At 38.2% G+C, this 14,399-nt stretch overlaps 1 protein-coding gene across 2 annotated transcripts in view; it reads right to left on the bottom strand.

Moving 5' to 3' along the window:
- Positions 1-8,443: 8,443 nt before the first annotated feature.
- Positions 8,444-14,399, bottom strand: part of SGCE (sarcoglycan epsilon) — a 67,857-nt gene continuing 61,901 nt past the window's right edge. For both annotated transcript variants that reach the window (XM_035020592.1, XM_035020593.1), the window contains 2 exons: positions 11,422-11,465; positions 8,444-8,650 (listed from right to left, as the gene is read on the bottom strand). In XM_035020592.1, coding sequence (XP_034876483.1) covers positions 8,634-8,650; positions 11,422-11,465 — 61 coding nt within the window. In that variant the 3' untranslated portion in view covers positions 8,444-8,633. The remainder of the gene's footprint in view (positions 8,651-11,421; positions 11,466-14,399) is intronic.

Below are 14,399 nucleotides of genomic sequence, written 5' to 3' on the forward strand. Positions count from 1 at the left end.
AACACACTAGTTACTGAGTTGGTAACTAGTGAGATTTCTGATTCAATAAAATCCACTTTTAAGATTGACACTTTTTGGCTTCTTGTATATAAAATATTCACCAAAAAAGATCATGTATTCTGGGACACAGACTTATATTCTATATTTGTAATGGAGCTCTAATCAGTCCTTATTATTACTTTGAATTGAAGGGAAATCTTCAATCTATGATGGGAGATCTGACCTCTCTAAAAGGGGAGCGGGTGTAGAGGTAGCAAGGTTGGGCAAGGAGGTCATCCAACTGCAATGCAAACCTGAGGCTCTCAGCCAACCTACCAGGGAGCTCCAGAGTAAAGATTTCCCACGAGAGGAGTCCTAGGCCCTAGTACTGACACCATGCTCAGCCATGGCTGGAGGGTGGCTGCCCAGGAAAAGTGTTCCTCTGTTCAAAGGACAAGGCAGATCCTGAAGGTGCTAATAGCTGGCAGCTGGTAGTTAACCACCCTTTTTGCAGCTGATTGGCAAATTCTTTCCTGAAGGAAGATCCAAGCTGCACATCCCCATGGCTGCCACAGTTTTACAAATATAAACACCAGGATGAAAACTACATAGTAAATTACCTAAGCTGAATTGCAGTCTATTAACTGAATGTAAAGCTAGATGATATAGTTGGAGTCCAAGGTGGCAGAGGAGTAGAACACCTTAATTTCGTCTGGTCCCAGGAATTCAGCTAGATAGCTATCAAATCATTCTGCAAACTCAACCAGAAATCATCTGTGCACTCAACCAGAGATCTAAGAAAAGAATAGCTGCAACTCTACAAATAGAAAAGTGACCACTTTCTGCAAAGTAGGACGTGTGGAGAAGTGAATCTGAGGCAATATTTGGGAAAATAAACTGTGAGGGGAGGGAGCCTCCATCAGCCGCTACTGGCAAGTGATAGAGCAGCAGAGCACAAAATGGGAACTTTGAGAAGTCTGCTCTGCTGAGGGACTTCCCTGCCTGAAAGATGCTCAGGTGGGGAAGCAGGGCAGAATCCTAGGTGGGACAGTGTGGTCTTAGGATCCACGGGGTCATGGGAAGACCACGGGTGCCTGAATGCAACAGAGCTCCCAAGCATCAGAGTGGGGAAGATGGGTGCAAAGAGTGAGCCCAGGAGAGGGTTCTCAGCTCAGGGTTGCCATATACCACAAACCACTGCACAATCGGGTGACTGCTCTCCAAGCAGGGGCCCAAGAAGTGGCAGATCCGGGGAGACCCCCCCGCTCCTCCCCCAGGAGGAGCGACGCCAGAGTGCATGACAGCAGCCTGCAGGGTTTGGAGACTCAAAGCAGGGTTGTGTGCCAGAGATAGAAACACTCGGTCACAGGCCAGGTGAGCATTGAGTGCAGCTGGAGACCAGGGAGATGGGAGTGACTGACTGTTTTTCTCTGGGGGTGCACTGAGGAGCGGGGCCCCGAGTTCTCAGCTCCTCCAGGACCAGAGATTGGGAGGCCGCCATCTTCATTCTTGTCTTCCAAAGCTGTGCAGAAAGCCTTCAGGGAACAAAAGCCACACAGACTAATCCAGAGCAGATTACTTAGCCCGGACCTGGCAAGGGCGGGGCAATTCCATCTCCGGCAAAGACGCTTGAGAACCACTGCAACAGGCCCCTCTCTCAGAAGATCGGCCAGAACGTCCAGCCAAGACCAAGTTTATGGATCAATGAGAACTGAAAAACTCCAGCACTAGGGGAATATAGAATATAGAATTCACGATTCCCCCCACCACGATTCTTTAGTCTTTCAGATTTAATTTTTTTCTCTTTCCTTTTTCAACCAATTTCTTATCAACTCTTTAAAAAAAATTTTTTAATATTCATTTTTACAGTTACATTCTATACTTTCATTGTATTTAATTTTATTTTTGTATATATAAGTTTTTCTTTCTTTACAATTTTGGGATGCAGTTTCTTCTAACAAACAGACCAAAATACACCCAGAATCTAGTGTAAGGCTCTGTTCTCTTCACCTGTCTGATCATATTCACTTTTTTCCTTTTTTTTCTGTTTTTGTTTGTTTGCTTTGTTAAAGCCTTTTTTAACTTTCATATTTACAATTACAGTCCATCCTTTCATTATATTTAATTTTATTTTTGCATATATATATATATATATATATAAAGTTTTTCTTTCCTTACAATTTTGAGATGTAGTTTCTTCTAACAAACCAACCAAAATACACTCAGGAAATACTGTATTGCTCCGTTCTGTTCACCTGTTTATATTCCTTTTTTTCCCTTTTCCTTGTTTTCTCTTTTAATTTTCATTTTTAGAGTTATATTCTATCCTTCCATTGTATTTAATTTTATTTTTGTACACATATACATTTTTCTTTCTTTATAATTTTGGGATCTAGTTTTCTAACAAACAGGCCAAAATACACACAGGATCCAGTGTATTGCTCTATTTTGTTCACCTGTCTGATTATATTCTCTTTTTAAAAATTTTTATCTTTTTTAATTTTTTGGTTTTGAGTCTCTTCTGATTTGTTTAGTGTCTATTTCTCTGGGGTTGTTGCTCCATTTTAATATTTTGTTCTCTCATTCATCTATTCTTCTCTGGACAGAATGATAAGATGGAAAAATTCACCTCAAAAAAAGAGAACAAGACGCAATACTGACTGCCAGGGACCTAATAAATATGGACATTAGTAAGATGTCAGAACTAGAGATCAGACTAACAATTATAAAGATACTAGCTGGGCTTGAAAAAAGCATAGAAGACACCAGAGAATCCCTTTCTGGAGAAAAAAAAAAGAACAAAACTTTAACCAAGTTGAAATCAAATAGGCTATTAATGAGATGCAATTGAAAATGGAAGCTCTAACTGCTAGGATAAATAAGGCAGAAGAGAGAATTAGTGATATACAAGACCAAATGATGGAGAATAAAAAAACTGAGAAAAACAGAGATAAACAACTACTGAATCGTGAGGGGAGAATTCGAGAGATAAAGGATATCATAAAATGAAACACTATTGGAATGAATGGGATCCCAGAAGAGGAGAAGGGGGGGGGTGGGCAGAAGGTATATTGGAGCAAATTATACCTAATCTGAGGAAGGAAACAGGCATTCAAGTCCAGGAGGTACAGAGAACCCCCCTCAAAATCAATAGATATAGCTCAAAACCCTGACATATAATAGTGAAACTTGCAAATCTCAGAGACAAAGAGAAAATCCTGAAAGCAGCTCGGGACAAGAGGTCCATAACCTACAAGGGTAGAAACATTGCACTGGCAACAAACCTATCCACAGAGACTTGGCAGGCCAGAAAAGACTGGCATGATATATTCAGGATACTAAATGAGAAAAATATGCAGCCAAGAATCATTTACCCAGCTAGGAGGTCATTCAAAATAGAAGGAGAGATAAAAAAAAAGCCTCCAAGACAAACAGAAACTAAAAGAATTTGTAATCACAAAACCAGCCCTGCAAAAATATTAAATATTAGAAGGGATCCTTTACACGAAGAGAGACCCCAAAAATAACATAGACCAGAAAGGAACACAGACAATATACAGTAACAGTCACCTTACAGGCAATACAATGGCACTAAATTCATATCTTTCAACAGTTACTCTGAATGTAAATGGACTAAATGCCCCAATCAGAAGACACAGGCTATCAGACTGGATAAAAAAGCAAGACCCATCAATATGCTGTCTGCAAGAGACTCATTTTAGACCCAAAGACACCTCCAGATTTAAAGTGAGGGGGTGGAAAACCATTTATCATGCTAATGGATGTCAAAAGAAAGCTGGGGTGGCAATCCTTATATCACACAAATTAGATTTTAAACCAAGACTGTAATAAGAGATGAGGAAGGACACTATATCATAATTAATGGGTCTACCTAACAAAAAGATTTAACAATTGTAAATATTTATGTCCCTAACATGGGAGCAGCCAATTAATAACAAAATTAAAGAAACACATCGATAATAATACAATAATAGTAGGGGACTTTAACACCCCATTTACTGCAATGGACAGATCATCTAAGTAGAAGAGCAACAAAGAAGCAAGGGCTTTGAATGACACACTGGACCAGATGCACTGCACAGATACAATCAGAGCATTCCATCCTAAAGCAACAAAATACACATTCTTCTTGAGTGCACATGGAACATTCTCCAGAATAGATCACATACTTGGTCACAAATCAGGTCTCAACTGGTACCAAAAGACTGGGATCATTCCCTGCATATTTCTGGACCACAATGGTTTGAAACTGGAACTCAATCACAAGAGGACATTTGGAAAACACTCAAATACATGAAGGCTAAAGAGCATCCTACTAAAGAATGAATGGGTCAACCAGGAAATTAAAGAAGATTTAAAAAAATTCATGGAAACAAATGAAAATGAAAACACAATTGTTCAAAATCTTTGGGATGCAGCAAAGCTGGTCCTAAGAGGGAAGTATATAGCAAAACAAGCCTTTGTCAAGAAACAAGAATGGCCTCAAATACACAACCTAAACTTATACCTAAAGAAGCTAGAGAAAGAACAGTATGAAATAAGGCCTAAACCCAGCAGGAGAAGAGAATTAATAAAGATTAGAGCAGAAATCAATGAAATAGAAACCAAAAGAATAGTAGAACCGAGCAACGAAAAACTAGTAGCTGGTTCTTTGAAAGAATTAATAAGATTGATAAACCCCTGGTCAGACTTATCAAAAAGAAAAGAGAAAGGACCCAAATAGATAAAATCATGACTGAAAGAGGAGAGATCACAACCAATACCGAAGAAATACAAACAATTATAAGAACATATTATGAACAACTATATGCCAAGAAATTAGGCAATCTGAAAGAAATGGATGCATTCCCAAAAACATATAAACTACCAAAACTGAACCAGGAAGAAATAGAAAACCTGAACAGACGCATAACCAGCAAGGAAATTGAAGTAGTAACCTAAAATCTCCCAACAAACAAGAGCCCAGGGCAGGATGGCTTCCCAGGGGGATTTATACCCAACATTTAAAGAAGAATGAATACCTATTCTTCTGAAGCTGTTTCAAAAAATAGAAATGCAAGGAAAACTTACAAATTCTTTCTATGAGGCCAGCATTACCTTGATCCCCAAACCAGACAAAGACCCCACCAAAAAGAATTACAGACCAATATCCCTGATGGACATGGATGCCAAAATTCTCACCAAGATACTAGCCAATAGGATCCAACAATACATTAAAAGGGTTATTCACCAAGACTAAGTGGGATTTGTTCCTGGGATGCAAGGGTGGTTCAACATCCACAAATCAATGTGATACACTACATTAATAAAAGAAAGGACAAGAACCATATGACCCTCTCAATAGATGCAGAAAAAGCATTTGACAAAGTACAGTATCCTTTCTTGATTAAAACTCTTCATGGTGTAGGGATAGAGGGAACATACCTCAATATCATTAAAGCCATTTATGAAAAGCCCATAGCGAATATCATTCTCAATGGGGAAGAACTGAGAGCTTTACCCCTAAGGTCAGGAACACGGCAGGGATGTCCACTATCACCACTGTTGTTCAACATAGTACTAGAAGTCCTAGCCACAGCAATCAGACAACAAAAAGAAATAAAAGTCATCCAAATTGGCAAAGAAGAAGTCAAACTCTTATTCTCTGCAGATGACATGATACTCTGTGGAAAATCCAAAAGACTCCACCCCAAAATTGCTAGAACTCATGCAGGAATTCAGTAAAGTGGCAGGATACAAAATCAATGCACAGAAATCAGTTGCATTTCTATACACCAACAACGAGACAGAAGAAAGAGAAATTAAGGAGCTGATCCCATTTACAATAGCATCAAAATGGGGCGCCTGGGTGGCTCAGTCGTTAAGCGTCTGCCTTCGGCTCAGGTCACGATCTCAGGGTCTTGGGATCGAGCCCCGCATCAGGCTCCCTGCTCCGCGGGAAGCCTGCTTCTCCCTCTCCCACTCCCCCTACTTGTGTTCCCTCTCTCGCTGTGTCTCTCTGTCAAATAAATAAATAAAATCTTTAAAAAAAATTTTTAAAAAAAGCCATAAGATACCTAGGAATAAACCTAACCAAAGAGGCAAAGGATCTGTACTCAGAAAATTATAGAACCCTCATGAAAGAAATTGAGGAAGTTGCAAAGAAATGGAAAAACGCCATGCTCATGGATTAGAAGAACAAATATTGTTAAAAAGTCTATGCTATAGAGCAATCTACACATTCAATGCAATCCCTATAAAAATACCATCAACTCTTTTCACAGAGCTGGAAAAATAATCCTAAAATTTGTATGAAACCAGAAAAATCCCGAATAGCCAAAGGAATATTGAAAAAGAAAACCAAAGGTGATGGCATCACAATGCCAGACTTCAAGCTCTATTACAAAGCTGTCATCATCAAGATAGTATGGTACTGTCTTGGCATAAAAACAGACACATAGATCAACAGAATAGAATAGAGAACTCAGAAATGGACCCTCAGCTCTATGGTCAACTAATCTTCGATGAGGCAGGAAAGAATGTCCAATGGAAAAAAGACAGTCTCTTCAAAAAATGGTGTTGGAAAAATTGCACAGCCACATGTAGAAGAATGAAACTGGACCATTTCCTTACACCACACACAAAAATAGACTCAAAATGGTTGAAAGACCTAAATGTAAGACAGGAATCCATCAAAATCCTAGAGGAGAACACAGGCAGCAATCTCTTTGACTTTGGCTACAGCAACTTCTTGCTAGACACATCTCCAAAGGTTAGGGAAACAAAAGCAAAAATGAACTATTGGGATTCCATCAAGATAAAAAGCTTCTGCACAGCAAAGGAAACAGTCAACAAAACTAAGAGACAACGCACGGAATGGGAGAAGATATTTGCAAATGATGTATCAGATAAAGGGCTGGTATCCAAGATCTATAAAGACCTTATCAAACTCAACACCCAAAAAACAAATAATCCAATCAAGAAATGGGTAGAAGACATGAACACTTCTCCAAAGATGACATGCAAATGGCTAACAGACACATGAAAAAATGTTCAACATCACTAGTCCCCATTAAAATATTAAGTCAGAGGCAAGACCACTTTTTCAGAGAGAATTGCAGAGATTAAGGCAATTATCGCCAATTTGTGAGATGCTGACCAATAATTTTTATCCTATTCAATTCCTTAATATGGTCAGTGCAAAAATCAGTGCTAACTCCAACTGCATTTTCCAACCTCTACAGTGGCCTCTTTCCTAGAAGAGATGAATAAAGTTCCTAACCCTTGATCTCTAGTTCCTTATTTGTGGATCACATATTATTGTTCCTGTTTACTTGAACTTCCAAGTTCCTGCTTGATTTCACTGGAAGGAGCAATAGTTTGTTCGTTCTCTGCCACCTTGTCACAATCTAGTCATCTGGAGTCATGGCAACCTTTCCTCCTAGGACTTGAACCTGACCCAATATATATACAACCTAAAGCTGGTAAGTCCTGAAGAATAGCAAGTGGCAACCCTCTATTTGTCTTGGGAAGGAATAAAAATATAAGATAAATCTTTAAGAAATCAAAGAACCTACACCCTTTGTTAAGTTATCATGTCCTTGGCATTGGGGGGCTAGCGGGAGGGGGGGTTCCAATGCCAAGGACATGATAGAATATTCCCCCTAAGTGAAAGACACATTGTTGCAAACAATGTTAACAGGCAATCTTTTTAGATTTTGGAATCAGATTTACATAGCATTTGTGTGTCCTTTGACTAATTAACAAGTAACACAGAAATCTGCTCAGAGCAGAGTAGGAGAAGGTTTTCTAGCTGGTCTAGTCTATATAAAAAAAAGTAGCCCTGAGAGCTGGACTGATAACCACATTTTAACCAATAGTATCCAAGATGCATGAAGCAGATCACCATGGTAGGAGGAAAGCCTTGAAAGTAGTGTTATTACAGGGGAACTCAGGGGTTTGGAGCTAATTCATGTCACTAACAGTGGGTAACTATTCTCTTTTTGAGTAATAGCTCCCGGCTTGCTTCTAAAAACAAGTATCTGATAATGGAAACAGGTAATTATGCAGCCCAGGGCCATCCTTCATAAACAAGGTATCATCAGATCCATAATTCTTAAAACCAGGTCTACCTTAAAACACTCCAAGAAGTAGTATATAAAAGAACAGATTGAGACATGCCATAAGGATAATAGCATTATTTAAATGGGTTGCTCACGTGGAACACAGAGCATAGATATTTTTCTGTATCTATAGAACGTGCTTAATAAAATCTTACTGAATAAAGAATGACCACATGGACCTGTTCCTAGCAACAGAAGATTCCTACCATGTAGAAGGCAATCAAATATTTTCTGAAATAAATTTCACCCGACATTAAGCTTCATTAATAATATTTATTTTAAAGGTCCCTTTTTATTTGTAACAAATATAAAGTCATCAGTGTTTTACAAATTGTCAAAAATGCTTTAAGTACAAAAAAAAATACTTTAGTAAAATGAAAGTTATATTGTGTTATTTGCTACAGACTTAATACTGTCGACATGCATACCATATGCCAGAAAAGCTCATGCATTAGTGGAAAAGAGAAGAAATGAGATACAACTGCTATGCTGTCTGATTACAAATTCATTGCTTCAGTCAGTTTCCTTTCTTCAGGGATACCATTTACCTGGAGTGTGGAAGAACGAACATGGGCATGAGTTAGGGCAAGGACACTTTTTAGATTTTGAGCAAAACAAAGTATGACAAGAAGTAATTTTCTATCTTCTCAATGCAATTTAAAATAATCATGTTGACATTATTTCTCTGCATTAAAAAAAAGGAAAAAATTCTAAATCAGTCCTTGGGCCAAAGACGTAATGGTTTGTACTTCTCAGAAGGTATGGTCTGAAACTTCCTCCCACAATAAACAAAAAGAATGGGGTTGACTGCGGGATGTATGACTGTACCTGTTAATCGCAGCTTTTTAGAAAATATTGTGTGGGCTGGAAAGGCAAAGAAAATGAGAAAACCTGAAGGGGCATCGAACCTAATGGCTTGGGCCTCGTCCAAAAAGGTAGTGCTAATGTCAGCCTGTAACTGCTCTATTATCCCAGCGAGTGCTTAAGTCCAGGATTACAACACCAGCAGCTAGTTCATTTCTTAAACTTTGGGTGATCATTTAAAAAAAAAAAACCAACTAAATAAAACAAACTTCAAAATATACTCTTCCCGAAAAATTCCATTCAAGTAGCTACAGATAAAATTACTTGGTATCCAAGAGACAAGCCCTGTGCTTAAATTACCTTCATAAAGAAAACTGTGACCTTGCATAGTGCTTTGAGGTACTTGGAAAAAGCAAATTATTTTAAATGTGGTTGCCTCTTTGTGGTACCGGGGCGACCAGGAAGGAGCGACAGAAAAGCTGTTGTACCCCGGAAAATACATAAAGAGCCCTAAATCCATGGATGTGCATATAGAGCAGAATAACTTGGAAACTGAGAAACAAACTATTTTTTTCATTCAAACAAAGGGAATGGGAATAAGGAAATTAACCTGCCCATTCAGTTCTTCTCTCTGGGAGGCATAACTCTATTTGGTTGTACATTTCTCAGAGGCAGAAACACAACAATCTACCATAATTGTAAAAAATGCTAGGGCGGTCTCTCTCCCTTTAGCACTTAGATACTTTGGGGACTCAGCGAAAACAACGACAAGAAGAAAACAACCAAGAGGAGTTAGTGCACTCTAGTCAATAACGTGCTCCAAATCACAGAAAAATATAAGAAAACAAGGAGGTAATAGGCTATCGTATTAACTAAAAAGGAGATCAAAGCTTCCTTGACTCAAGCAAAATGCCTCCCCAAAATCTGTTTTTGAAAAATAATCTAGAAAATTGGGTTGAACAGCCTAAAATTCCCCTAGGGAAATTCTTTGGCTCTTATCCCATTTGCTCCGCATAAATTGTACTTGTAGTTGGAAATGCTGCCTATTACTAAAAACTAGCACATTAACAAGTCTACTTGCTGAAAATCTATACTGCTATCAAATATGTCTCTCTAACATCATCTATTCAGGCTCCCTTATTTCCTCTAATGGGAGAATAAGTAAAATCTGGATTTTTAAAACACACAAATAAGTTACTTACTGTTTAACTAGAAACTGTCTCCCTTCTACTCACCCCTTGCATGAAATAATTAAGAATCAGAGGAAAGGCATCTTAGAAGAGTTAGAAGTTTATGAATTTAATGAGGGAAATGTAGGAATATTCCTTTAAATGTTTTCTTGTTTAAAAAAAGCCAGGCAATTAGTGTTAATAGGGATTTGTTTTTGTCTTTGCTCTTTAGGTAACAGGTATTTATAACAAAGTTGATTCCTTCATCAATCTCCTGAATGCTTACACAGTAGCACCACCACATCAATATATTGAACACCCTTGTTGAAACATGTTAGCATTTAATTAAAACAAGTGATCAAAACTGTGGGAGAAAATTCTGATAAACACTATCTCGTAATTAAAATCTGATGAACAACTTTATTATACTTGCCTCAAATCTTTGAAAAGTTGTCAAACGAAAATCTCCTTAAATTCCCGAAAGCAGTAATAGAGAAAATAATTTCTGAATAAAAACATCCAATAAATTTCTATATGTGCTTAAAGTTTTTAAGAGACTTACTTAATAGCTTCCCTACTACAATACCACTATTCATACTCAGAATTCCACATCCAACTTACATTTTTAAAACTTCTCTTGCTTTTCCAAGAGAGCCACAAAAGGCATTACTGGTTGCCTGGCAATTAGAACTAGGAATCAACCACTAATTAGAAGACAATCATGAATAAGTTATCTACTTGGTACCGAGATGAATGAAATAATTGGCTGTGGAAATTTTTTAGGGACACTTGAAAGAAATAAACTTAAAGAAAGCAAGTCTTAGGGAAATAGAATAGTCAAGGGAGAATCGTCCGCCATCTTGTTGTCACTGGTCATGTTATAACAGCTTTTTAAAGTGGCATTAAAACCAGGCCAACCATTTCTCATTTATCCCCCTGAAGCCTCAGTGATTAGTCACAATGGTTTCCTTTTGTAAGAGTCAGTTTCAAGCTGCTCACTTACTGAGACAAATCCTGGATGCATCCAAGCTAAGAATCTTTCATACCAAGGGGAAGAATAGGGAGCTTCACTGAAGGAAGGGGATTATATTCAGTCTTCCTTAATTAGACAGGACCTCCATGGATGCTTTTGCTCTAAGATCATTTACCCTGTGTTTATCACTCCGATGGCAATCTATGCAATAATCTAAGCTATTATTCTAAGGTTCTAACTCTGATTAAGGAATGACACAACTGGTTTGCCTTACTTGATGAAGCTAAAGCTTCATAAATTACATGGTCCTATAATAATCTTTTAATCTGTTAGCTTCATACGTTAATATCAACTTACTGCTTTTAGTACTTACCTGTAGTCTGCTGTTGGGGAATCTGAGTCTGATGTTGCAAGTTCCTAGAAATGATTGGCATTTTTGAGTAAAACTGTTTGTTTATACACATGCAAACAGACAGCAGACATACTAGAATGAAAACTTTTATAGCTAAAAAGATCCCCAGAAATCATCTAACCCAGCCTACCCCCATGAGTTTATGCATGAGAAACCTAAGGTCTGAAGAAGATAAATAATAGTATTTGATAACATTCATAAAGCTCCTATTAAATGCTATGTTCTACCTCACAACAACCCTATGAGGTAGGTATTTTTCTCAACTCACAGCTGAGGAAACAGGCTTAGAGGTCCAAGGCTACATAGCTAATGGCAGATAAGGATATGAACCCAGGGACTCCAGGACTTGTGCTTAGAACCCACACACTTTCAGATCCAGGTCTAGAACATACATACATGCTCACATACTCTCACAGAACAACACACATACCCATCTTCACTCATTATGCCAAAGCTATGCTCTTCTATCCCTGCCCAGGGAATGACACGGGCCATCCACCCAACTGTATAGTCAAGATGCAGAAGTCATCATCGACCCCTCCCTCCTTCCCTTCCCCCATCCCGATCTTGGGAACTCTTGACAATTCTCATTCTCTCTTTGAATCTGTCCTCTTCTTCCCACCTCTGTTGGTTGAAGCCATCACCCTTTCTTACTTGCAACTTTGCAACTGAGCTGAATTGTTTCCTTAGTCCCATTCTTGCTCCCTTATAATCCACTGTGCACATTGCTGTCAGATGATCTTCTAAGACACAACTCCGATTATGTCATTCAAACAACGCACATTTCATTACTTCCTTATGCCTACCTGCAAATTAAGTTTGGCCCAGAAGACCATCAATATATCTGGTCCCTACATGGAGCACCACCACCACAGCCACGACCATCTCTTGTACCCAACCAGCTCCCATTTGTCCTTGCAAACTCAACTTAAAATTTGTTACAATGGACACGGTTACTCTTATAATTTAAAACTATCCCACAAAGAATGTTAATTAAACATTTTTAACTTATTATTTGTTTTAATTAAAAAATACCTCAAGTACCATTTGTTCTAGCCTCCTCACTCTCTAAGCACTGCCTCCCCATTAGGTTACCATTTAGTATGGTTTCGTACACTGCTGATTGTTGTATTTCTCATCACATAATGTTAAAGTGCCTTACCAGTAAGAACCCCTTATTTTTGTTCAGTCTCCCCAACAGTAAGCATGCAATAAATAATTTTTGAATGAATACATGCAAAAGTGCAGATACTTAGAAAGATTCACATAAAATACACATATTTATTAACATTCATACTCATTTAGTTTCAAATTTTGATATTAAAATTCATTTGCAAAAATGTACAGTTGAGATTCTGTGTGGAAGAAATTCTAGGAGTCAGCCCCTCACTACAGAGTAGGGCTAGATCCAAGCCAGGAGTTTTCAGTTTTTTTTGTTTCTCTTCAGCAATGGAATTCCTTTTAATTGAAATCCTAAGCAGAACTCTTGATGTACAAAAGAGATAAATGTGAGGTTGCCTGGGTTGAAACAAGGGAGCCAGGAATCCCGTCTGCTTTGTTTCTTTTGCCCCACATGCTGGCCCCTAAGGCATTTCTAAGAAACCTCCAAGAAACAGAGTTGTAAACCATTGATCTGAATCATTTCAGGCAAGCAAATATTATGCTCCAAATACAACGATCTAAAGTAGAAAGCTATAAAGGCTAAATACTATTTAAACTCTTAATCTATAGGAATGTTAATGACGTCGAGTAATTTTTTTAGATTTTCAGCTCCATTTTAAATATATTGTTAAGGAAATAACAAAATCAATTCTAATTCAATTCAAGGAAGTTACTTAATAATTCATCCCAATAATTATATTCTTGTTTGCCATTATGTAACAGCGCTACTTATCCTTGTGTAGTCTCATGGAGTATTTTATATGCTTGTTTATTCTTACAGTATTTCATACAATGTATTTATACTGGTTTTGATCATGGAAGTAAAAAGATTAATTTATAAACCACAGAAAAAATAAGTTCTAGAGTTAAAGGTGGGAAAACAAACATCTTTAATACAGAAGTCAAAATGCAATTTCATGGGCATTTGGGAGGGGGATATGAATTTTCTTTTAACTTCTCAGGTACAACTAATGTGGGCCTATCTATTCTACATTAGAAGCTATTACAGCACACCTTACACACACACACACACACACACACACTTCATTTCCCATCACCTCTAGCTCTACCTAGCCTATCAATGGATTAAATCAATACATTTTGACAAAACAAAAATACTGAAGATGACAAGGAAAGCTTTCAAAAGCCCCAAATCAAGGATACCCCAAATTCAAAATCAATATTTGGCTAGTAGTTGGAAGCCCCCTCACTCCCGTTGGTCAGTCCAACTTACCCTTCTGTGGAACAGAGTTTGAAAACCACTGATCAAAGTCAATCTCCACCCTGTAATTTCTTTTCTAGCCCTGATTTTTTTTTCTTCCTCTTCCACTACACTACTAAACCATCTAAGTAGGAATGGGCTTGGCTAGGTTCAAGGAGAACGGTTGGTTAAGAAAGTGCCACACACAAGGTAGCAAGAAATCTGGAGATCTGTGAGAAAGTAATGGTGGGACTTTGGTTTAGGGATTTAAAACTACCTGCAGTGCATGTCCCAATTGGTTAGGTTTGAGCCATGTACATGCACTACTTGCAACTTCAACTGAACTACGGATGAATTCTATGAAAGTGCTTCTATGTACAAAAAGGTGCTCGACAAGAAATAGGTGGAGAAGCAACATCCCCAGCATCTCCTGGGTGGGCAGACCTGGCTCTGTTTTTGTGGGTGGGGGCCCAAACCTGTGACTGCAGGTGAGCTTGTGAGTGTCAGAGGGTTCAAATGTCCATGATGGGCATACTTGAAGTGTGAATTCCACTGAAGTGTTGAAGGGAGGTACCTC

This window comes from Mirounga leonina, unplaced genomic scaffold, assembly GCF_011800145.1.
Source record: "Mirounga leonina isolate KUSES-001 unplaced genomic scaffold, KU_Mleo_1.0 Mir_174, whole genome shotgun sequence".
NCBI lineage: Eukaryota > Metazoa > Chordata > Mammalia > Carnivora > Phocidae > Mirounga > Mirounga leonina.